The 27,865-nt window shown below is 38.9% G+C and overlaps 1 protein-coding gene across 4 annotated transcripts in view; it reads right to left on the reverse strand.

Moving 5' to 3' along the window:
- Positions 1 to 27,865, reverse strand: part of LOC137091488 (neuronal PAS domain-containing protein 3) — a 406,675-nt gene that overhangs the window by 190,676 nt on the left and 188,134 nt on the right. For all 4 annotated transcript variants that reach the window (XM_067455959.1, XM_067455958.1, XM_067455961.1 and 1 more), the window contains one exon: positions 23,766 to 23,848. In XM_067455959.1, coding sequence (XP_067312060.1) covers positions 23,766 to 23,848 — 83 coding nt within the window. The remainder of the gene's footprint in view (positions 1 to 23,765; positions 23,849 to 27,865) is intronic.

The raw sequence follows: 27,865 nt of genomic DNA on the forward strand, positions 1-27,865 counted from the left end.
AGACCCTGGTTCCTGAACACACCGAGTACCACCACAAAGTCCCTAGTTCCTGGGGAAAGTTCTTGCAGTGGAAACGCGGCAATATTAAAAACATGTGTCCTCAATCTGGCACCCTGTATAAGTGTTAAAAGTGTTATGTGTTATGAGGAAGAGGGGGCGGTAGAAACAACCCTTTAATATTTTTAAAATTTGGACTGCTGTACATATTTCAAACACTAGCTGTTCATATTACATACTGAACCTTTAAGGGGGAAAAGTGGGGGGTGACTTTCACCTGAAACAATCGTATGTATTAAGGTGAGACACGGCAGGTGAAATGCCGTGGTCAATTTTGAGATTTTGGGCTAGTTTGCTCCCTTAAAGGGTTAGTTCACCCAAAAATGAGATTTATATCCTTAATGACTCACCCTAATGCTTTTTAAATGGACGCTGAGGCAAACTGCTCAAAATCATGTGACATTGGAGACCCAAATCATGAATCGATTCACTGATTCATAACCATTTGAATCTTTATTTGAGGATTGAAAACAAAAGGGAAAAGAAAACAATGCTGAATAAAGTCGTAGTTTTTGTTATTTTTGGACCAAAATGTATTTTCGATGCTTCAAGAGATTCTAATTAATTAACTGATGTCACATTAGGGCTGTCATGTTTTATTCGATATTCGAACATGACGTGAAATATCTGTAACTATCTTTTATTTATAGTTCGATAAATAAAATCTTTAAAAACTGTAAAAAAAACTTTTACAGTTTTTAAATCAGCACTAGGTAACTTTTTAACCTTCATTATATTTTTTTTAAGACTCTTGTGATGATAAATCGACTTACAATAGGACACGTCTGCCATAGCCTGAGGGGGTCTGTGTCGTTTTTAATCATACTTTTAAACTTCGGGTTTCGGGTAGTAACCCGAGAACAAAAAGAACTACAAAATTTGACTGCTTTACGGCATATACGTCACTTCCACCAACACCCACACTTCCTTAAATTCGGACGTGCGAGCCCAACTTTGTTCGTCGGATAATATAGTCATGTCCGAAGCAGCACAGACAAATAAGAAAGAAAAGGTTTTGTTGGAGGAAAGCAATAAGAGGAAACGAAAAAGTGATGGGATTAAAGGCAGGACGAGGATCAACATTGGACCAGCGTTTGCTCGTCGGCGTGAGCTGAAGGAGGCGTGCCCGACCGATGCTGTCATGCTTGTTACGGTGAGCTACCACTCAAACATTGAACTGAAGTATCATATAGATTCTGTAAAACGGTAACCAATAGACTACTATAATGACGCTGGCTTGTAAACGTGAGCATCGTGATTATTTGGCGTTTGAAAAAAATAAAACCCATGAAATTATATTCATATGACATGCTGAAACATATGCCACTGACTGTAACGTTACCTGGGATGAAGACATTTCACACGCGACGCCAGAAGAACACCTGCATGTGAACTCCTCTTGCAGTGTTCAGGGGAACTGTTAGTGCTGCACCAACCCGCGGCGCCACTTTTATGAAGTTATTGGGCCCGCCCCGCACCACTGTATATATTTTTACAACCCGCCCCGCACCCACGACCATTTAATAGACATACGGGGTCCGCGGGTTATGAGACGACCCACGCATCACTAGTTCAGGGCTATCAGGGTTGTCATGTCAACAAATGCACGCGTGATGGCATCCCCTGTTGTAGGATGACAGATCTTACGACAGTAGTTGAGGACATTATTTTTTCCAAACTGTAGGGGGACCCCGAGAGCAAAAGTTGCCAAGTGCTGCTTTAAAAGGCCATGTAGCGCAATTTTTTACAGTCGGGTGCATTTACATAGAGCACTGTAATCGGTTTAAAAGTCCAATCCGAATGAAAATGCTCCATAAACACCTCAATCGGAATAAAAATGCCCAAACCAAATGAAATTGTAATCGGTTTGAGAGGGGTGGGATAAACCTTTTCATGAATCGATCAAACAAAAAATTTCACCATGTGAACGACCTGACCCGATTACTTTTGAGTGTGTGTCATTATATGACGCGATACACAGCGTGCGCGTTCACAACTGAAGAACATGCACCAAGCTATAATGTTGACAAGAGAGGAAAGTCAATTTATACATTTATACAGGGATAAACATTTTATTTCATAAGAAGTTATGAAGATAATGTTGGCATAATGACACTGTCCCAAAACCTACTCATGACAGCAAACAATCTGCATTTTTTAGATTTTGTTTTTGAAAATATATGCAGATGAGTTTATATTTAAGTATATAACGCCTCTTTTGCATATTAAAACATTAATTTACACAAAACTTGTAAATCATTTTTTCCTTATGTTTATGCCAGTAATAAACTGGAGATGTTTCATAGTGATATCTTTGAAAAAAATACCTATTAGTGTTAAAAGCAGAAGCAGAAGTTTCACCAACATGTATCAACATGCTATGAACATCTAGATCTGCAACCGCACAGGGATCACAGCAGTGTCTGAGCATTTCATACAGTAGTTCACACCAGGGTTTATTGTATCATAAATGTACGAATCAGCTTAATAATGTAGACTGGATGTGTAATAACCTGCTGCTTTTGTGTTCATGTGATCTCTTGACAAGCTGTTAAAACAGTACATGGGCATTAATCTTGTTTACAAGTACGCCATTGTGCACACTGATTGTGTCTCGGGTTCGACTGTGCGGCAGGTGATGGGAGAGAACGAGAAAAGAGACAAAGAGAAAGAAAGAGAGCAAACCGACAGCTTCCCCTCTCCTGTTTGTCTTTACAGTGAAGATTCCCATTAATCCAAAAGCTCACAAGTTATAATGAAATTATTCAATGGGATCAAATTCCTTTGGCGCGACACAATGAGGAACAGAGAATTGAGAGGATTAATTTCCACAGTCGGATTTGCGTGCACTATTTGGAGACGGAGGTTTACATTTCTCCCCCCTCGTCATTAGAAAGTCAGACGCGCTGTTCAGACAGACGTGTCTCCGCTAACAGCACATCTACACTGCAAACGAAACCATCTACAGTCGATTATAACAGGAGTGTTTGGTTTTGTCGCCTCAGGTCGCTCGCTCTCATGTTGTTTCTGCACTGCTACATAGATGTGAAACCACAAAAATAAGAGCACTGCCATTGTAATAAACACACTGTCTCTACTAAAGATGGTAATCATACATTTTCCTCTTAATGGTTGTCATTAACAATTTAGTATTTTGAAGCAATAAATATATTTTTTAAGTCAATTCCAGTGTCATGTCTGTTTTGTGGTTTTGTTCCAAGTATATGTTTCCGTTGCTGTGTCCCAATATGCATACTATCCATCCTAAACAGTATGCGGAAATAGAATTAGTATGTCCCAAATCCCGGTATGTTGAAAAGAGTATTCCAAAGATACCCGGATGGTTAACCTGATAACCGTCACGAGGACGAGGACGCACTGAAGCTCTCTTTTCTTAAATTAGCTCAAAATTGCTATCAGGTGTAAGTAATTACCTTGACAAACTATACATCATTAAAAAGATCTAAGACTAAAGTTTAATTTTTTTACCTCTGTTTTTTTATTCTCAAAGTCGTATAGTGACCGTAATATGTTAATATGTTAATATGTGCCAGGAGTTATGAATATGATCTTGGGCGTCGCTACCTTTTGATTGTAATATGCGCGTCATTTGCTCCCATTAATAAAAAAAACTCCTCCTTGGTCAGAATTCGAAGTGCGGATCGATACACACTCTAACGGCTGATATTGCCCACAATCCATTGCGAGTTGGACAAGGATTCGATTGGAACTACAAATGTGGATAAAAAGTGTTAAAAAACTACAAACATGACGGATGTGCGAGTCCGACGGTTAAGTAGAGAGGTTTAGATAAAGTCAGATTTAACCTGACGAAAATATATTTATTCAGTGCTATCCATATTATATTTCACCTGCAGCAGCATTGTGAACTTTTGTAATGATACGTTTGGCCATTAACTTTTAAATGCATTATTACTTTTAAACTCACGAGAAGAGTCTCTGCATTAAAGACCCACAAATGGCAGATCAACGTGCGACTATATTTCTCTCCGATACGATAGGAAATTAAACTGAATGTGGAGGATTTGAACTGTGACGATGATTGACAGGGCAGATTAATGATGGGATGCACGTTACTAAGCAACAGAGTCCGTTTAAGATGACAAAGTAGTATGTCCTGAAGCTTGCATACTCTTCAGCTACACACTCAAATGTAATTTTTCTTCACAAAAAGAGAACATACTTTTAGGTCGTAGTACAAGTAGGGGAATTGGGACACAGCACGACTTTAATTTTGTTCTTCTTCTTCGGTTTTATGGTGAGTGGCACCAACATTAAGGTGCATTTAACACTGTGAAGCTGCTTTGAAGAAAAAAAGTCATTGTAAAAGCGCTATATAAATAAAGTTGATTGATTAGCACCACCTACTGTGTTGGAGTATAGACCAGCCTTTACCCATTTCACAACCCCCCTCAATTAAATCTAAAACAAATCACAATTCTCTTAATTGACTTTAGTCATTTAATTCAGTCATTGTCTTGCTTTTTCACGCCAGATTATATAAACTTCACATGGATTCTACATTCAAATCGCCTTGAGTGGACTAATATATACCAAAGAAATATATATTTTAGAGTTGCTTACCAGTATATTGTGTGAAAGTTTGTTTTATGTCTTTATTTTACCTTAATAACCTTTTCACCTTGCTTTTGAGTATTTTTATATTGATATTATGTGAAATTGTTCTGCTAATACTTTTGAAGAACTTTTGAAGTTGTATTTTATGTATGAAAAGTGATATACAAATACATGTTCTTATTATCATTTCTATTATTATTTTGTATGCATGTTTTTCTGTATAATATAATAACTTGCAAAATATAATTTATTAATAAAATATTTTCAATAATAATTTAATAATTTAAAATTATATATGTACCATGAGAGTTACATGGAAATCTCTTAAATGCATAAATGTTCCACCAATAATTATTACATATTCGGGTCTTTAGCGACCCCGATCTATATCTAACATGGAACTCCACCTGACGTGATAATATAAAACTCTCCTGATAACAATTACAGATGAATAATATAAAGCATATTTTGTTGACTTCTGGAGCTTGGAAGGGTTCAGTGTGAGCAGAAGTTTTATCCCATCATCACCGTCCTCGTCAGAGCTCATTTCCCAGTACATTCAGCATCTGGCTCATATTTGAGATCTCACGCATAATCTCAAAATGATAATTTTCATCTACAAAATCAATATTTAGATCGCTGACATCTTCACCAGATCCATCATCAAGTGACATTGACGCTAATATCTGATTGCGTTCAGTACCTGCTCTGCTGTAAATCGCTGAGCCATTTCAAGTTTTGCAGATGATACTTCCTTATTTTTTTGTTTTCTGCCTGCGGTAACTATGAGTGAAACATCACTTCATCATTGTGTATTAGACACTGCCCCCTTCTGGAATAAAGGTGAATTGGTCTTATTTAGTCATCAAAGATTCAATTGTTGTGTTGAAAAAAATATACTTGCACTCTCATACACCTTGGGTCTTTAGTGACCTTATACAATATTTTTTTTTTGTAAAATTGGGACAATTGTTTTACAATTGTATTATTTTTCCTTGTTATATTGTTTATAATGAATTGATTGAGGAATACTAAGAAGGTTGAAGGCTTAAAAAAAACTTTAAAAAAGAATGAGCAGGAGGGTAGTGAATGATGTGGTACATGTTTAAGGGTTAAAGTACTATGCTAATACTATGCTACATGAATATAGTAATTCAGTGCTATAATACCAACATGGTGTTAGTATTTGATACTATGAGTGTTCCATGGTACCGCCAGCACTTTTCATGGCTACCGCAACATGACAGAGAATAGCATGCTGAGAGGGGAGCTCTGCCGAGGGAAATACGGTTTCTAATGCCTGGCTGGATTTGGAGAGAGGTGAGAGGAGGGGAGGGTGTAGTTCAGCAGTCGGAAAATTGAAAAGCAACGAAGGACTAAATGTGTTCGGCTCTGAGCCGTTTATATATTGAGAGAGCGTTCCCTCGATGACAAATATATCTTACACTCCAGACACTGTAACATTAATCTAATGTAATATATCCTTAATGTGTAAATATGTGAATCCCATATTACAGTAAAATTCCATATTACAGATCATGCCAAAAATCATGCTGAAGCCGAGATACCTACTACTGAAGATACCTACTGAAGCCCAGCTACTATCTAAAACTTCAAATATTTATTAACAATACTTTAAAAAGTACTTTTTAAGGGTTTATCTAAAATGTAAATATATACATTTAGCATCAACTTCCAATATTTATATACAATTCTAAATACTGTTGCACAATAAAGCAACACACAGTGGGACTGCTGTGTGAAACATGCGTTTGCCTGTGATTTAGCCAAAGCATGTATATAAAACTCACATTCAGCTTACATCCGAGATCCGCTTAAACAATTATCCATATACCGAAACAAACGACGCTCACATTAGGACAATTCTGACATATCCAGTTTACAAATGCTAAATGATTTTCCAACTCATAAAGTGATGCTTCCCGGTAAATGATAATAGAGACGACATCCTCTGTTCTGTTCTAATTAAACTACTTAAACACCCTCACCACAGCGACGAGAGGAAAGACACCGCGTTGGCAGGAGAAAACAACTGGCAGCGCATTTAAATTATCATATAAAAGTACGCGGTAGACCGCAGGAACGTCTCGAGTGCCGAAACGAGAAAGGAAGGAGGAAATGAGAGGGAAAAAACTAAAGCGTAGAATAAAAGACAAGACAAAAGAAATGCATGGTGTCCTAAAATGCTGTATGTGGCCAACGGATTGATGTTTTAATTTGTTTCTGTGTGTGGGGAAGAAGTAGGGATGGAGATCATAAAAAAATTCCACTCCGATTCCAGTATCTTAAAGGGTTAGTTCAACCAAAAATGAAATTGATGTCATTAATGACTCACCCTAATGTTGTTCCACACCCGTAAGACCTCCGTTCATCTTCAGAACACAGTTAAGGATATCTTATATTTAGTCCGAGAGCTTTTCTGTTGCTTCATGAAAGTGTATGCACACTATACTGCCCAATTCCAGAAAGGGAATAAAAACATCATCAAAGTCGTCCATATGTGACATCAGTTAGTTAATTAGAATCTCTTGAAGCATCGGAGATACATTTTGGTCCAAAACTACAAAACTTTATTCAGCATCGTCTTCTCTTCCACATTTGTTTTCAATCCTTAAACAAAGATTCAAACGGTTATGAATCAACGGATTGATTCATGATTCGGATCGCCAATGTCACGTGATTTCAGCAGTTTGACATGCGATCCAAGCAACAAATCAATACGCTGATTCATAACCGTTTGAATCTTTATTTGAGGTTTGAAAATAAACGCGGAAGAGAGGACAATATTATGGACATATTATGGACTACTTTGATGAGGTTTTTATTCTCTTTCTGGACATGGACAGTATAGTGTGCATACACTTGCATACGCTCTCGGACTAAATATAAATGATCTTAAACTGTGTTCTGAAGATGAACGGAGATCTTACGGGTGAGGAACGACATTAGGGTGAGTCATTAATGACATCAATTTCATTTTTTGGAGAACTAACCCTTTAATGTCTCCTTTAATGATTCTTTTAGTACTTGAAGGATAATTGTTCCTATAACTGGGGAAGTGTATCATTTAGTCAATGTTAAAATACTCTTATCCCAGGCAAGACAACGGTAAGTTAGCAATTTGTATATTGAAACGTTCGGTTCGGAAGCGGTTCTGAACACCCAACCGGAGCAGAGCGAATTCCCAACCTGAACAGACAGAGAGAGATTGAGAAAGTGGCTCTTTTGGGGAAGGTGCTGCGTGCCTGTTGAAATTCTGCAGGTATTTCAAGGTTGTTATCTATTTCAGATCAACAGTGTGGGTCAGGGTTCACGGCTGCCCGCGTTCCCCAATCCTCCGCAGACCTGTGATTGACAGCAATCAGCATCTCGCCGGCATCACTCGGGAGACAAAGTGAGGGTCAAGACAGCGGGCGATTTGGTCTGTCATTTTTAATTATCCAAATGATATTCACAGACAAAACCTCTCCCATCCATCAGGGCAGGGCATTACCATAGACAATGTTTGTTTAAAGACTGGCCTATAAAATCAAACAATTATGAATGCAGACAAGCCTTGCTATTGACTGCATAAGTAATAAGGGTGGATCTATCCCCCCTCCACCTTCTCCCTGTCCAAATTCCCACTGCTAATGAACCAGGAAACGCAGGCCGGATCATCAAAATTCTCCGCTTTGCACTGCCCACTGACCTTTCCCCCCCTCCCCGAGATCCTTCGGTGACGTCCGGTCAGGTTTTATTGACAGAGTCTGAGCTGAAAGTAAAAGGCTGCCGAACACAGACCATACCGTTGGCACATTAGCATGCGCTCTGAAAGCGCATTAGCATGTATAGGCATGTTACGGCATTCTGTACAAAAGTATTTGACATTACCGTCCAAACTAAAAGACTTCGGGAGACGGCGAGGGTCCATGCGGCCACTGCGAGGGTTTCGAGGGCGGATCGGTTCCGGTCGTCACCCGTTTCTGCGTTAACTGGGAGTATCTGTTCCGCCTGCCGCATGCGCTCGTGTTCTACCTGTGGCCAGAAAACACCTGCCACCCAGTGACAGGAGAACTCAAACACACCTGCACACAGCTGCCAACTGCCACTGCACACACACACACCTACAATTATACACACCTGCACACAACACACACAAGCAGCAGCTGCTCCTGTCTGACTGCCATGTCTCACAGACTCAAACACACACACACAAACCAATATACACACACAGAATTAAAGTGGGGATGGATAGATGGATGGATGGATGGATAAATTTAGAGGCCCACAAGCCTTTTTTGGCTCACTTTATTTATATAATTGTATATAACTTTTCTAAATTAATATTTTTTATATAATTGCTGTCAATCGGAAAGAAAAATTCTGTGTTTACTCTTGAGTTTTTGTATATATGTTTTATGTAGTAATTTAACATTTAATTGGCAAATTAATGTAGAAACAACATAAAAAACATATTTGTTTAATGTCATCTTTTTTACTACAGCCACTGATGTCTCAATGACATGATTGTTTTCTTTTCAATATTAAACATTAATTATAGCCATTCAACATTACATTGTGATTGAAAGCTATACATTGTTTTGTACATTTATTAGGCTAAAAAATATAACAACTTTGAATTTGTTATACTGGCATGCCTATTTCTGTGCTGTGTGTGTGTGTGTGTGTGTGTGTGTGTGTGTGTGTGTGTGTGTGTGTGTGTGTGTGTGTGTGTGTGTGTGTGTGTGTGTGTGTGTGTCACATAGACAAGACATTCACAGACAGCAAATTCTCTTCTTGTTGTGCTTGAATGGTTTAAAATGTTATATATATATATATATATATATATATATATATATATATATATATATATATATATATATATATATATATATATATATATATATATATATATATATATAAAGGTTATATAAAGGTTACCAGTTATTTATATATTTTGCAATAGTGTGTCAGTAGGTAATATCACTTTACATATTCAAACATTTATTTTGCCATTAATTGTAATAATCCATTCAACTGAGATTTTTGTGTGTAGGAGTCTGACAACAGCTGTTTGATCCACACGGAGATTTAATATCACCATCATCGAGCCCTTCTGTGATTACATGAAGAAACTGAAAAAACTGAGACAAAATCCACAACAACTGCGACAACATCTCGAGGACGCTTGAAGAAACCGTCCTGGCAAAGCTAAAGTACTGTGAACAGTTTTAGACTCAGTAAAAACGCTGTAAAATGAGAATGCGTTAAAAAATAATGTCAAAAATAGATTTTGTTTATCATTTAACTCCTAATAACTAAATCAGATCAGTGTTTGGTGTCAGACTTCTTTGGCATATACAATTCTCACACTATGGATTATTACAATTAAGGGTAAAATACATGTTTTAAAATGTAAACTGATATTACCTACTGAAATGCTATTGCAAAATATCTAAAAAACTGGCTTAAAACATTTTTGGGGGGTGAAAATACTAACGTGCCTAAGAATTTTGCACAGTACTATATATATTTATACAAAAGTTTAAACATGAAAGTTTCAATAAAAGAGTTTAATATAATTTGAATTAAAGGTGTTTTTCGTTGTTACGTTTTAAGAAGAGGCTATCTTAGGTTTGGTGCGGGTTCAGGGCGTGATTGCAGTGTTCATATATGCCTAAACTAACCAAATTAACTCACCAAGTTCTGAAAACAAACACTCCAAACGAGCCAGGTGTGAAAACGCAACAGCTATGCAGTCAGAGTTCATCGCTATATCAGATCTCCTCTGTCCAACCTGTACAGCATCCAGCAAATGAGGTGACATGCAATAAAGCGTGTGTTGAGGAGGGTGCAGGTAGCAGCATGTGGCTAATACACCAACAACACAGTGAGAAAACTAGATCAGAAGAGTGTGAAAACTCATCCGTCGTGTTGGACGGCAGTAGAATGGATGATCTGTCAGGAAGACATCCAACACAAGATGAGATTGAGCTGGGTCTGTGTGTGCGTGTGTGTTTGTGTGTTTATGGATATGTAAATGCTGTTCGCATTATGTTATGCAAGCTAGTGAACCACAACAAGAGAGGCTCTGACATGTTTGCTTTCAACAGCAAATTAGTGAACGGAGGGAAAGCTATGGAGATCTTCCGACAGCTGATGTAAATAAAAGAGCTAAAAGCAGAAAGCACTGACCTCAGACACGCTCACACTGTGATCTCAACCGCTTTGTGATGGACATCACAGAAAACACGTCTGCCTTGCTTTTTTACAAATCTATGCACAGTGAATGCAAGACAGACCTGGACTAATAGAGATGGAGATGAGCTAAAACTGTAGCCAACAAAGATTTTTTATTTATATATTTTGTTTTCTTTCTTCCATGGCTGCGATGCGTTGTGTTTTCAGCCAACTAGCAACCTGTGGGGTCGAAATACTTTTGGGTAAACGTGTCACTGATCCGCCATTTTAAGGGCTGCCTTAAACACTTTCTAGCGCACTAGCAAGAACTAGATTGAAACATTTGCTCTTTAAAAAGTCCCACAATGCACTGTGAAGTAGATGCTCCCCATGATCAGTTAACAGAAATTCTGAAGCAACAAGCTAATTGTGCAAGGTTACTCAATACATATAACAAGACGTGGTAGATGTTTTGGAGAAAAAAAAGTTATTTAATCAAATTGCAGCATATTTCAAAACATATATTGCTAGACAGGTAGTAAATCTAGCTAACGTGTACAGCATGTGAAATGTTGAAATGCGCATTTATATGTTACAATCAAAGTATTTATCATAATGTACTTTAAATAACATTAAAGAAAAATATTAAACAGCTTTTGTTCATAAACACCAGTAGTAAGATTTAAGATGATGGTCATCAGTGTCCCAGTGTGTCGTGAGCAGGGCCCTTACCAGTGCCCAAATTCTTGTACACTATATACTGATTCACAACCTAGGGAGCTGAAGCCATTAAACAGCCACTCAGAATACTCTACAAACAGCATAAAAATCACAAACCCACATGCTAAAAAGCTCTCAGAGCAACCACACACAACACTCCACTATCATATAACAACTCAATCTACATAGTTGCAGTTCATTTCTGAATCAATGCAAATGCAAAAAGGGAGCAGGAAAATCTCTTCCATCCCATCTCTCCCATCTAAACAGTATTTTAGGGGGCAAAAACATGTTCTTAAATAAAATAACGAGCTATACATAATAAATCAAGGGTGATTATTACCCTACATTAAAGAGTTATCACGGGAATATCTGTGTGATTTAGATGTTGCCCTGTAATCTGTTAAATATGCTCATGGGCGTCGTTTCCTGCATAATGGTGAGCTTGTTAAGAATAATTTTTTGTGCATAATAATGTTAAAAATAAAAGGCATTTGAAAGATATTGCAAGAACACACACATCCTTTAAAAACACACACACGGCTTGAAATTTCCGCACTAAAATTACGTTTTCATTTACTCATATGGCATACAAAACCAGATACATTGAATAATTTTTATTATGCTATTTTGCATTAAGTAAAAGCATATGTTAAATGACTGTTGATATCATGATGTTCATAAAAGGTATATTTGATGTTTCACTTTTTTTTTCTTAAAAAAATAATGATGCATAAAATAATGAATTGCATGTTGATAAATGGAATAGACTAAAAATAGATGTTTTTTTAAATCTTTTTCATTATTATTATTAATTATAATAATTAAGTATTAACAGAAATTACACTTCTGAAGCATTAGTATAAATCAACTGATCAACGACCAATCAACAAATAGACCAACAAAGACCAACCAAATCAAATCACCAATGAATCAATCAACCAACCAAGCAACAACTCAATCAATCAAACAACCAATCAATCAACCAACCAACCAACCATTCATCCATCCATCCATCCAACAACCAATCAATCAATCAATCAATCAATCAATCAATCAATCAATCAATCAATCAATCAATCAATCAACCAACCAACAAATCAACCAACCAACCAACCAATCAATCAATTTATCAACCAACCAATCAATCAATTTATCAACCAACCAATCAATCAATCAACCAACCAACCAATCAATCAATTTATCAACCAACCAACCAACCAACCAATCAATCAATTTATCAACCAACCAACCAACCAATCAATTAATCAACCAACCAACCAACCAATCAATCAATTAATCAACCAACCAACCAACCAACCAACCAATCAATCAATTTATCAACCAACCAACCAATCAACCAACCAACCAACCAACCAATCAATTAATCAACCAACCAACCAACCAACCAATCAATCAATTTATCAACCAACCAACCAATCAATCAACCAACCAACCAACCGATCAATCAATCAATTTATCAACCAACCAACCAATCAATCAACCAACCAACCAACCGATCAATCAATCAATTTATCAACCAACCAACCAACCAATCAATCAATCAACCAACCAACCAACCAACCAATCAAACAACCAACGAACAACCAATCAACCAACCAACAAAACCAAATCAACAAAACCAAACCAACCAACCAACAAACAAAACCAAATCAATCAAACAACAATACCAAATCAACAAAACCAAACCAACCAACCAACCACCAAATCCAAACCAACAAAACCAAACCAACAAAACCAAATCAACCAAACCAAACCAACCAACCAACAAACAATCAACCAACCAACCACCAAATCCAAACCAACAAAACCAAACCAACCAACCAACAAAACCAAATCAACAAAACCAAACCAACCAACCAACAAAACCAAATCAACAAAACCAAACCAACCAACCAACCAACCTTCTGAAGCCTTATGAATAAAATAGTCTGATATCTTCCTCTATACTGTAGCTCTCAAACCTTTACCATATAATTACTATATAATATTTTTTTGTTGTTGTTCAATGACAACATGAAGTTTAGTAAACAATGACAGATTATTATTTATTTTTTTAGGTTAACTGTCCCTTTAAGCTCTAGAACTAATGGTCCCGGCAAAGGTAAAATGGACACACATCCCTCCGACAGGGGCTTGACGTCCATAAAACCATCTGCATGTATGAGAGGAACTTGATGTCTTGAGGATGAGGTGCTTTGAGGTGAAGCAAACCCTCACTGTGTGTTATTTTCTTTCTCTGCCACCTTCTACCTGATCTCACAGAAGAGCCAGAGAAGCGTGATGGCGATTCCTGTGAACCGCGAATCAACCTGCGATTACAGCCGGTGACAGCTGCACGCAGACGGGCTCAAAGACACTGCCTCGCTCCGCCTTGATGTTATGCAAATGTAAACAGCTGTCATTTCTAAAGCCGCCGTCTTTGCGCTTTCCTCCGGTGTGAAGATCGAAGGGTTTTCAAAGTGTCTGTGTTTTTTTCCTCCCTCTTCTCTTTTTTAATCCAAGCCCTATTATCACAAACAAGCCAAAAACAACAAAGACGACGCTACAAAACAAACAACAAGAGAACGAAAGAGAAGAAGGTAAACAAGGAGTTGATGAAAGATTGAGTGCTGGAACTTGAAGCAGCGAGACATATTAAGAGGCGTTTGGTGTCCTGTCACCCCGGCGCTCACCACAGGTGCGCACACACACACACACACACACACACACACACACACGTGCACGCACGCGCACACACAAGCACACGCACACACACACAGTAATTAAGGCTCCCTGTCGATCAGTGTGTCTGAACGTTCTTCATCCTTTATCACTAAAACACATCAAAAACCACAGATAAGCAATAAACAACAGCGCTGTTAATTTGTTCAGTGAAGATCAGAAACTTTCTGTCATGCTGTCTGGCACATCCCTAATATGAATGGAAAAACGGCGGATGTCCAAAAGAGAGCGATCTGTGCCCACATAACAGCAGAAAGCGCCACTGAAATGGAACGCCCAACATTCACAGTGTTCTGCGTGTTCGCCACCCTGTTGTGCCTTTGTTTGTTGAATACTTTGGCTAATTTGACTATGACTATGAACATATCCATAATGACTATGGTTTCAAATACTGATACGACTATAATAGTATTTCCTACCCGAATTAGCACAGAAAGTCCATATATTCCTTTAGGCCCCTTCTCAACCTTTTCGATGTCAAGGCCCCTATTGTCCATACCAATATTCCAAGGTTCCATGACTTTTACAGTCGTGATATGTTGGATAACGATTATGAATGAGGATTTTTTTTTTTGTAAATATAACTTGGTTACACTTTAGTATGAAGAACACATATTCATTATTATATGTGTTATATGCTTGATTTGTTTCATTTTTTAAGAACTAAGTTATTATCTTAGCTCCTCGAAGTCACTGTGGGTATGAAGTCCTCGTCGGAGCCCATTGACTTAGTGTCAAAACTCTAGCCGCATAACATACAGATAAAATGTCACGCACTGTGCAAAGCAACTATTGAAACCTACTAATTCATTGACTTGTCATGTTGCTGAAATAATGTACAAGTAAACCTTATTTAGTATTACATATCAATAGAATAATTACTTGCATACTACGTTGCTAACTACGCTAACGGTACGTTAGTTACCGTTATATTATCTTAATAGCTATTTATTACTTATAGAAATAGTGCAACGTCATATAGTTACATTATTGCAAAATACGTAATGTTTTGAGGACCAAGTTTGTAGTCAAAGTATGGGCAGGCCATAGTCAATGTAAATCATATTGTTGATGTTTCGTCCGTACCAGTGAATGTGCCGTAACTGTTTATCCACCGGTGGCCCGGCTTGCTTACTAGCTTGTGCGTTCACGGCCGGCTCCGTTGTGATGAGGAGGAGCTGTGGAGGGAGGGCTGTAGCGCAGCAGAGAGAAAGGGGGAGTGACCTGAGAGTTTTGCTTGTTCAAATTTTCAGGCTAAATGGTAAATGGTAAATGGACTGCATTTATATAGCGCTTTCAACAGACCCTATGGCCATCCAAAGCGCTTTACATGTTGCCTCAAATTCACCCATCCATACACTCATTCATACACCGACGGCTAAGTCGATGTTTTCTAAAAACTCCCTACTGCAGCTTTAATAGCAAGAACTGAACCCTAAAATATAGTGTTAGTGTTATTTTTACTCAATTTCTACCTTATAAATTAGATCATTAAAAAATATATTTATTTAAATTGTAAGGTATAGAACTCACACTCTCTAATATAGTATATTCAGGTTTTCCAAGACTAGTTGTTGAAGGGGTCATATCTTAGTTTTCTGTTCTTTTAACTTGATTGAATGGATATGTTATGTTAGGGTTAAAGGAAGTGTATGTAAGATTATGGCCAAAACTGGTACTGCAATCACTTTCAAATGATTGTAGAGCGGTGTATCCCCTCTCCCCCTTCCCTCTAACTCGAGGTTGCCAGATAGGCTGCAGGATCCAGCAGGAACGTTTGTAGCTGCAGCTGTGGTAACTAGAGCAGATCTGGCAACCCGGATCCCGAAACACGACTGACTTCGTGATTGGTCGATAGGAGGGTGGAGCTTCAGGCCAAAACACAAACTGTCAACATCAACATCAGTTGAGGGCTGCAAAAACAACTTTTAAATGACCATATTCTGGCCAGACTACTGACTACTGTACAGACCACTTGTAAAAGATTAGAACTGTATGCTTGTATATGACACTGGATTTAATGCATTGTTATCTTGTACAATGATTTCAGGCTTTTTAAGAGTGACTTAAGTGTCCAAATCATTTGGGGCCACCGTAACCGGTTTTCTAATACATTTACATTAAAGAGGCAAATGGAGTAGCATGGGGGGGTCCAATCCCACTCCTGGAGGGCCAATGTCCTGCTGAGTTCAGCTCCAACCTTAATTAAAGATGCTGTATGTAATTTTTTTGACAGTACTAAAGTATAAACAAATGTCAGAGATTTAGGAAACATGCTAAGTTCACGTATTATTTCATAAAAAACAATGCTCCAGCCAGTTATTCTACTTTGAAATGTGCGTTAAGTGTCGGGAAGGTCTGTTTTTGTTTTGGTCTGTGTGATCGCGCCCACTGCTAATTTACCCAATAGTATTTCAACACCCGAGCTGCCAGTTGGCGGAAAACAGCGTATTACTGCCACGGAAGCCAGCAAACAAACTGGGTCAGAGATGGCAGATTCTACCAGACTAAAAAGCCTCAGCGTCCATCTAAACGATAATTCAACGCATCAACTTACAGTCTGAATCTTCTTTCCTTCCATTGTCTATTGTGCTCGTTCCTGTTGCAAGTCCTCAAACTGGCAACCTGAGCGAGTCTGAGGAGAAAGCGGCAGGAGAAACAACCCTCTCCAATATTTTCAATTTGGACCGCAGTGCCCATTTCAAATGCTAGCAGTCAATATTACATTCTGCACATTTAAACGCACCTGAACCAGCTAATCAAAGTCTTACTAGGCATACAGGACACTCCAGGGAGGTGTGTTGAGGCAAGTTGGAGTTAAAATAACGCACATTCACATGTTTTTAAAGTACTTCTCGTCTGATGCCAGTCAAGCTCAGGCCATATGGCTTTGTAAACTATTCATTAGCTCACAGCTAATTTAATATCCCCCAAAAAATCTCCCAACAAGAACAGATAAAGGTTCAGTCTCACTTTGTGCTGTGTCTATGACCATACACTGCTATTGCCCTTCACAGGCAGCTAAGCTCTCGTCTGCCTTAAAACTAAACTCTGCATCTATAATTCATCTCTTGCTAAGCATGATCTGGGTGATATAAATGCTATTATTTAGCCGGCGGAAGCGTGGCGCGCTGTGACAGAGGACTTCTGAGCTCTCTGCTAATGACCTAGCGCTGCTGTCGGAATCAATCCGACCCGCTGCCCACGCAAATGACAGTGCACTGTGGGAGTGGACATAACGCTCATTTCTGTGGCCCGTGCCGACGCCACCAGGACTGCAACACCCTCGGGGCAGAGACGCTAGTAGAAGTGTAGGCTTTTAAAATCTTAAAGGAACAGTAACAAAAATAACTCAAATAAATATCCTCTGTTGTGATATTTACCTCCTTATATTTGCCACAAGAAATGGGCCTTTTCTAAAAATATACTGTTGCTGTGTGTGAGCTGGGACAGAAAAAGAAAATATTGATATTATTGTGGCATGACATTAAATAGTAGTGAGAGAGCAGAGCGTCACAACAGCTGCCTTCAAACAAACCTGCATATTAGAGCAGCTAATTGATTATCTGTGTTGACAAAACTCAATGCGTCCAGCTTATTTGTGCATAAACAAAAAGGCACAGAGTGTTTTCTGTGCTAAAATCTGGTCACTGGGTCACAAAAACAGCAAACCACATAGAGCCTAAAGCAAAAAATCCAAAAGTACTTTAACAATTTATTTTCTTTTTTTCACCCAAAAATAACATTTCAGAACACAAATTAAGATATTTTTGACTTTTGATTATCAATGGCCAATCTGTGAAGATGAAGAAGTGTGTGCAGGCAGGTTGGAATGGGTGGAGAAAAGTGTCAGGTCTGTTGTGTGATAAAAGAGTACCAGCAAGAATGAAAGGAAAGGTGTACAGGACTGTAGTGAGACCAGCGATGTTGTATGGTTTGGAGACAGTTGCACTGAGGAAAAGACAGGAGGAAGAGCTAGAGGTAGCAGAGCTGAAGATGTTGAGGTTCTCTTTGGGAGTGACGAGGATGGATAGGATCAGGAATGAGTACATCAGAGGGACAGCACATGTGAAATGTTTTGGAGACAAAGTTAGAGAGGCCAGGTTGAGATGGTTTGGACATGTTCAGAGGAGGGAGAGTGAACATATCGGTAAAAGGATGCTGAGGTTAGAGCTGCCAGGCAGGAGGTCTAGAGGAAGACCAAAGAGGAGGTTTATGGATGTAGTGAAGGAGAACATGAAGGTAGTCAGTCTGAAGGATACAGAGGATAGGACTGGATGGAGGCAGATGTTTCGCTGTGGCGACCCCTGAAGGGAACAGCCGAACCGAAACACAATCAATGTGATTTCATACATCACTGTATCCATCATATAACGGGGTGATAATGAGAATGTATTTAGATATTTAAAAAAATGACAGTGATTTCTCAATATCACCGTTGTTTTTGATTATGAGTAAATGTGCCTGTATGTTGAATAGCATATATGCCTGAAGGTCATGGGACCATAAGTGAAGCATTTTTGATACTTTTGCAAGATAGTAAAGACATCGTTAAAATAGTCCATGAGACTCCAGTGACAATTAATATACTTTTTAACCTAAACTGCTAATCTTGTGCTGCTCTGTGAAGTGCCATGGATTGCTAGCCTAGAAATCTAGACGCACCCAAGGCGGCAGCAAATCTAATCTGCCCGCGAGTGTCGTCTAGCAACTCTCAATACCCTTCTGAGCTGTAATTGCCTAACTCTTGCCGGACCAATCACATCGTGTATAGAGTCGGTGGGCGGGGCCATAATGACGACGGCCGAGTTGCGTTTGTGTGCTTCTAGCAAACACAGAAACTGGCGAACGGCGGTCTTTCGAATCAGCTTTGACCGCGACTCTGGAAGACTTGGAGTTAAGCTTTTCTCTGAGAAAAGAACAAAGAACGGCACTGAAGTCATTCTTAAGAAGGTAAGATGTGTTTAGAGTTTTGCCGACCGGATACGGCGAATGTTTAATCTGTCAACTAGCTCTGCTTCACCTTTGTTGCTCTGGTTGTAGCGCTATCCTATCGCGTGCAGAGGGAGTTTGAAAGACAAGCGTTTATCCCGCCCCTCGGATTGAGCCCTGTCAATGGTGAGTTTCCAGACCAAACATCTTGATGTGGGTCTGGCTTGTCAGGCTAATGGATTGCCAAATCACGCCGGACAGCTCACATAGACGTAGGCGGAAGTTTTCCCCAAGCAAACGTGCGAGGACTTAAACAAATGGCCTTTGACAAAACAAGGATTCTAAAGAGCAGTTCTGAAGAGTAAAGTAGAGACGTGCTGGCTGTTGCCATATTGGAAGCACGTTATTGCGCATCACGCCCGGATAACAGAAAATGGACTTTAAGGCTAAACAATGTAAATGAGTTCTAAAAAAAAATTATAAATAAAAATAATCAACCCCCTTCACAGTTATCATGAAGGGCAAAATTAGCCATATAGACCAAAAGCAAAATTTGTACCAGGTTGTAAATAATTTTGAAACCAGTACACTTTTACTTAAGTAAAAAGCTTGAGTTGATACTTCAACTTCTACAGAAGGATTTTTAAACCCTAGTATCTATACTTCAACTTGAGTAATGAATGTGAATACTTTTGACACATCTGCCTTTAAGTCCTTTGAAGCTGCATTGATTTGGACCATTTTAGTTTCCGTGGAAATTTATGGTTAGGAGAAAAATCCTGTTTAAAAAAACAAAAAACAAAACCTAATAAAAAACAAGAAAAACAACAAATGAAATTGGCTGAAGAAAGAAAGACATGAACATCTTGGATGAGATGGGGGTGAGTAAAATATCAGGAAATTTTAATTTTGAAGATAACTAATTTGTTAATGTTATAAAGTGACAGAAATCTTCATAAAAAAACTTGGATTTCATAAAAAAAAAAATTATAATTTGTGTTCCAAAGATGAATGAAGGTCTTACGGGTTTGTAATAACATGAGGGTGGGACTTTTTTATTTTTGGGTGAACTAACCCTTAATTAACCTTTAATTACATTTTTGCTATCTAATTACTAAATAGCATTAAAACAATTACATTTGCAACACATTTAACTTCTTAAATGTGATGCATTGATGAAAATAGACAACATTTAGTGAAAAAGTAAAAGACAGGACTGACAAATTGCTGCTGCAATATTGATATCTATAAGGAATTGTGAAAGAATGATAAAAATAGTTGATAATGTCAGATAATGTTTGACTGGTGGCCAGTGGATTATGAAAATTTAAGTTTTTATTATATTTTTTATTTTTTATGAAGATTTTTTTAAAATAAAGCTGCACAATTGGGAGTTTTGCGTGAGGGTGATGAACTTTCCCATAAAGAATATGTTGTGTTCAAGATGGTCGCACGGATTCGCTTAGTTGATAGATACATGCTTGAAAGTTATTTTTACATCGCTACTGTGGCGAGGTGAACAAGCGAGAGACATGGGAGAAGTGAGTGAGACACACTGGTCTCGAGTCCTCTCATGAGGGAGCTCGGAGGCATTTAAGGACGAGCGACACCAGTCAAGGACGAGAGAGGACCAGGCCTGGAATTTACGTTGAGTTTTGTTTATGTTTTTTTGTGTTGTGTGTGCGGGCAGTCGTCCGTGAGGGGCTGCCCGCACTTTACTTCCATTTTGTGCATTTAATAAAAGTTGTTGAATCTACGAACTTTATTACAGCTACCTTTAGAGAAGAAAAGCTAACTTAGCTTTCACACTTGGCAAGTTTGGTTTGATTAAACCAATCTCTAGTGTGATTGCTCTGCTAGTGCAGTTCATTTGAATGTGTGTGAACGCTGCCATCCGAACCTTGGTGTGCACCAAACAAACGGAACAAGACCGCTGAAAATTTGCGGTCCACTTACAAACGAACTCTGGTGAAGTTTGACTGAAATATGAACACAGCACAGACCAAAGACCTCTAACCAAACCAAAAACAGGACGTGATGTCAGAAAATGTGACCCTAATAAGGTCAAAATGCTTAAGAATACAAGTTTTTTTCTCGTTATAGGAGCAATGTAGCCCATTACAGTTTGGTTTAGATCTGTTTAAGTGTGTGATGGAGTTTTGACTCCTTTACGCGTTTTCTAAGCTCTTCACGAGTTCTCAGCTGGTAAAAAATACCATCATATGTGTGTACAAGCACATTTATGTGTGAAAAAATACCATCATATGTGTGTACAAGCACATTTATGTGTGTAAAAATACCATCATATGTGTGTACAAGCACATTTATGTGTGTAAAAATACCATCATATGTGTGTACAAGCACATTTAGCCCAGCACCCAGATTGTATCTTTAGGATTGCTCATTAGTGTGATTGCTAATTGATCCAGGACTAAATGTATTATTTTCTTTTTTGGTCTGGAGAAGAAAAAACAAGAACAAGAGAACTGAACTACACGTTGTGAACAGACCCTTCGAAGTGAATTGATTCCTTCCCCAAAAATCTCAATATCTATAATGGTAAATGGGGTTGATTTTGATTTCATGTTGCGTTTATGCTTACTTTAAAGCGGATCTCTATATGGACAATATTGGACCTAACTGTACAAAACTGAAAATAATATGCAAAGTATATGAAAATCAATTATTCCTCTTCTAGCACACCTGCCACATGTACAAGTCTCCTTTAAAATCTCCATAAAACACTGTTACTAGTTCATAAAGAATAAAGTAAAGTCAGAAGAAATGGCAATGTTGTCAAAAAACCTGGAAATATTTCATACTTCAAAATTAACCAGTGAGAAACAACAAATCTGAATGAAGAATTCAACAACAGTGGCATATCATTCAAGTGAACATTCAATAAGAACAAAAGTCATATGAAATAAGAATCAGCATAACTAATATATGTCATAAGTTCTGTAAAAGGTCATATATGCCTAAGTACTTGAGCATAGCGACCGTTTGCAGGTGAAGGCCGGTTAGCAGCTCTTCCCCCACGTCCTCTTTATTAAACGCTATCAAATGCGGTTTAAGCTGTCTAAAATTAGCCATGGCGCTCAACAACTAATGACTGCCTTGCATCCATTATTAGTTCATTTTCTTCAGATCAATCACCAGCCGAGCATGCTTTTTTTTAAAATGTCATCCTAAAACTTTTCACAATCAATTAAGCTGAAGATTAATGGGGACAATTTGCCAGGAACAAGTCCTTCCCTGAAAAGGCCACGCCTCGACAGACTTCCAGCCTGGTATTGGTGTTAATTATAAATTTCCGCTTTGCTGTCACACACTTAACCTGTCGTAAGGGAATAGCACTGGCAGTCCAGGGACCGGCAAACCACTTTATAAATATTCCTAATCCGCTTTTTTGGACACAGGTGACTGGTGTAAATTGCGCTTTTCGTTCTGTGTCATTAAAACGAATTTGAAAGGACATCAGTGCTGTAGCTAAGCATGGGTAAAAAAAGATTTGAAATAAGAAATTCGCCTCCCCCTTGAGCTTTCCCGAAACGCCAGTAGACAGAGGAAGTGTCATCCTTCATTTACTCGCATGCCGAACAGCTCAGAGACACCACATATGTCTTGAGACAACAGACCTGTAATCTCTAAACACACACATTAGTACATCTGTAACGGATTTCATTCATCCAGGTCATTGTAGAACGCCTCCTAATTTATTCATAAGCAACTGGAGTTTGCCGTTCATCTTAATAAATTACTTATGAATATTTACGAATAACAGATTACTAAATGTCCCGCATCAACAACACACTTCCACATAAGAAAAAAAAAAAACACACTGCAACTTAATAAAATCATAATTGTGTTCAAATAACCTATTTTGGTCAGACTATAATGCACAAATCAGGCTATTTCAGTCTTTTTCACTTTTAACAAAGACGAGAGGTTTTTGAGTGCTAGTAAAACAATCAAGTGCAAAGGATTTCCAACTGGAATTGGCCTTTTCTGGCAATTACTATGGTTATTCTTAATAACACTTTACACAAATTGCATTTAAAATAGTTTGAACAGTCCCCATTAACGCATTCATTCAACTGAAAAGTAATTTTGACTAATAATAATAAGCTTTTGCCTATTATTCTTTAACTGAAACTCAAAAGTCAGGGCGTAATTATCAAATTTATTTTTCTTAAAAAATATGCTCATTACATGATGACTTGAAAACAACGTAAAATGTGTTAGAAAAAGAAGGGGGAAAAATACTACCAGCCTTAAGAAAATAAAGTGTTTGGACCTATCAGATATCAGTTTGTACAGACCTTTTATTTTTGCTTTTCTGAATAATAGAGGAAGAGACATATATATGATTACATTTCAACTTTTGTACATGACATATTTTGCATATCAAATATGCATATTGTGATCGTCATACCCAATGTTGATCTCAAGCTTGTCCCAAACTATAAGAAAAATCAGGGTGTTTTGGATGAACAAAGGCATTTTTAATAGTTTGAATCTCATCTTACCTGCAGAATGTGGCTGCCAAGGTGAGGCTCAAAGATCTCAGAGGCAACAACGCCGGGGCTCCGCCTCCGCTGGGACCCGATAGCTGCGAAGAGAAGCACACAGCGTGAGCGCACTCGTGTCGGCATGCGCACGCACGTTTCCGCTTTAAATCCGAACCAACTTGGAATTGGAATCTGCCCGTGAAATTTTAAGCAGATACGGTAAACTGTTAAACAAACACTTCCGCCCCAATAATACTAAGCCCCCGGTACTGTAAATACACAGATTCAAATCAAAGCCTCAGAACGGCTCCGCTCTGCATATTCAGCCAGGCTCGGTGCTACAAAGCCCGCTGTTTATAGCAGGACTAATACCGCCACATCCATTGAGCTGCAAAGCACCCAGAGAACAGCGCCCTCAGGGCATTTTTTCCAAGTTTCCAACTTTAAAGTCGGCTCAGGCTCTGCTAAAAAATGGCCTGGGGTGATTTCAAACTTAACAGACCTTGTCCCACCAGAGCTCATTATAGAGAATTTTATAACAAAGTGCTCTGTACTTAATTTTCCAAGCCTAGCCAGGCGTTCGGGTAATGTTGCTGAATTAAGTGCAATTAATGATGTAATAAAGCGCTGAACGGCCATTAAGGATTCTCAAGGACCAGTAGCAAACAACGCTTTGCCATTCGGGGAGGGCGTAACGGGGACAATAAGGACGTCGTGCCCCAGGTGAGCATGCACGAGAGGGGCCGAGACTCAAATGAGAAGCCTCTGTCCTTCAGAGAGCCTCAAGCTGGGTAAACACACTTCTCCCCTCCGGTAATGCTTTCAGCGCTAAGCCCTGTGTCCACCCCGGAGGAACATTCCTGCCACAACACGAGCGGGAAGGGCAGCGGCAGCCGGAGGAGCGAGAGAGAGAGAGAGAGAGAGAGAGAGAGAGAGAGAGAGAGAGAGAGAGAGAGAGAGAGAGAGAGAGAGAGAGAGAGAGAGAGAGAGAGAGAGAGAGAGAGAGAGAGAGACGGGCTCTCGGCGCTGTCCCTGGAGCGCCGGGGTCAGTAGCCGCCAATGTGGGTGGAAAAGCAAACAATCCTGAGCAGCAATCCAGCGGGACAAGGACACGGACATGCAGACCCGCAGCGCACAGCAGAGGGAGCTCTTACGCCCTGAGGATTGCACAGAAAGCATGCACACACACACACACACACACACACACACACACACACACACACACACACACACACACACATACCTGCACTTCAAACACAGTGCATTCATGCACATGTAATCAATGCAACCTGGCACACAACACACACACACACGTTTGTTCTTGTGACATATGGGGACATTCCATAGGTGTAATAGTTTTTATTCTGTACAAACCGTATTTTCTATCCCCTAACACTGCCCTACCCCTAAACCTACCCATCACAGGAAACATTCTGCATTTTTACTTTCTCAAAAAAACTCCTGTATGATTTATACGCATAACATGGCCAATATCCTCATATTTCAACCTCTCTTTGTAATACCTATGTCATACCCATGTCATAATACAAATTTGTGTCCTCATATGTCACAAAACATGCCCACACACACACACACACGCACACGCTTTTGATACAAACGTGCATCTGTCTGTTCGGTTCATTTAGTTCAAAAAGATCTGGCAACACAAAGAGGTCCAAAATTGTGAATAAATCTGGAAATCGAACATGGAATTAACCCACAGTAGGAAAGTCAACGCAATACATGGTTTAAATTTAATTATTAACAAACATTTATTATCATAAGGCAATATGGCAATAACATATGGAATATTCTTCATATTAAGAAGAAAGAAAGAAAGAAAGAAAGAAAGAAAGAAAGAAAGAAAGAAAGAAAGAAAGAAAGAAAGAAAGAAAGAAAGAAAGAAAGAAAGAAAGAAAGAAAGAAAGAAAGAAAGAAAGAAAGAAGTCTTGCACACTACAGTAAAGACACTGTAAATTATACAAAATAATAAATAAATAAAATAAAATGCACAAGGTTACAGCATGTCTGGCCTATTAGGTTCCACATAATATAGTAATGGCACTGTAAAATAAATAAATAAAATTGAACAGAATTAAACCCAGTGGGAAAACAGCATATAATGCCACAGACCGTTGGCTGAACGTCTGACGCATATGGCACACTTAACTGGATTGGTTGGTCGGATTGGTTAAATTCTACAGGATGTCCGGGAGACATGTGTGTGTCGTGTTCTTTAACGGTCTGCCTGGAAACTGATGTGATACCGAAGAAGATCGGCGTTGTGTTTACAACTGTGACAATGAGCGCTTGTCAGGACCGACAAAACGCTGGATTTTTGTGAAGTATGTGAAGTTTGCGGCATAGACTCTTTTTACACACTTCTCTGTTATTGTAGGGACATCAATGTTACATTTCCACACCCCTAAACATGACACTTAAAGAAACACTCCACCGTTTTTAGAAAAAGGGCTTATTCAACTTCTTTCCTACATTTAGATATGTGGTCAAATGCATTTTTGTCTCAGTGCACGCATTGTTTTAGTTTGGCAGGGTCGGCGCTAGCTTAGCTTAGCATAATGAGTGGAATCCAATGTTGCCAGCTAGCATGTCCCGAGTAAAAGTGATAAATAAATAAATAAAATAAAAACACCTGATTACATCTTGTGGCCTGCGTATTCACAACGAGTAGCAGATTAAGACTAGGCGAATTCCACGGCAGATATTGACTTGGGACTATATTATGGGGAAGCACAGGCGAAGCACTGCTACTTGGGCGCAGAGATATCACGGGTCTCTGATCTTCTCTCACCATTGCTGATACTGAAACCTTAATTCACTCATTAATCTGCCTCACGTCTGGACTATTGCAATGCCTTATTTCTTGGTCTTCCAAAAAAAACTCAGCAGCAAGAGTTCCTTCCACTAGCCGCTCTGCTCACACTACTCCTCTGCTTCATGACCTTCACTGGCTACCTGTAGCATCACATATACACTTTAAGGTATTGCTTCTAACGTTCAAAGCATTAAATGGACAGATATGGCTCCCCAATATCTGTTTGACCTACTCTCCCCTTACCACCCTGTCCGGTCCCTTAGATCAGCTGAACTTGGTTTGTTGTCCATCCCTCGTTTCCGTTTGTCTACTGTTGGTGGAAGGTCATTTAGTATAAATGCTCCTCGATTATGGAATTCGCTGCCCCTTACACTACGAAACATCTCATCTTGTGGGTACATTTCAGCCCCAGTTAAAAACATATCTTTTTAACAAGCATTTCGGATAATGCAATTATATGTATTATGTGATGTGTATATATAGATGTATGTAAGTGTCTGAATGTACTGTATGTGAATAATAATAATAATAATTTATTACATTTATATAGCGCTTTTCTAGACACCCAAAGCACTTTTACAAGGGGGGAATCTTCTCAGCAATGTGCAGCATCCACCGGGATGATGCGACGGCAGCCATTTTGCACCAGAACGCCCACCGCACACCAGCTGATTGGTGGAGAGGAGACAGAGTGATTAAGCCAATCAGGATATGTAAAGCGACCTTGAGCTACGAAAAGGCGCTATATAAATAAAACTTCATCTTCTTCTTCATCCTCATGTTGAGCGATCACAATGTGTTGCGTGATATCTCTGCGTCCAAGTAGCAGTGCTTCGCCTGTGCTTCCCCAGAATATAGTCCCAAATCAATATTTGCCTAGGAAATCGCCAAGTCTTAATCTGCATCGCTATTTTTACTTGTTCTGAATACGCAGGCCACAAAAAGTAATTAGGTGTCGTTTTTTTTGTGATCACTTTTAGTCGGACATGCTAGCTGGCAACATAGGATTCCATTCATTATGCTAAGCTAAGATAGCACCGACCCTGCCGAACTAAAACAATGCATGCACTGTGACAAAAATGCATTTGCCCAAAAGTAGGAAAGAAGTAGAATAAGCCCTATTTCTAAAAACGGTGGAGTGTTCCTTTATCAAAAGGAACTGTCATTGGCTGCTTTACATGTCAGTCAGACAGCCTCCAAGCGGTCCTTGGCCCTGCCATCAGTCTGAAGGTTTGGCTATGCGAGACTACATATGATGTGCTCCAGCGGAGATCACAACCAC

This window comes from Pseudorasbora parva, chromosome 10 (genome assembly GCF_024679245.1).
Source record: "Pseudorasbora parva isolate DD20220531a chromosome 10, ASM2467924v1, whole genome shotgun sequence".
Lineage (NCBI taxonomy): Eukaryota > Metazoa > Chordata > Actinopteri > Cypriniformes > Gobionidae > Pseudorasbora > Pseudorasbora parva.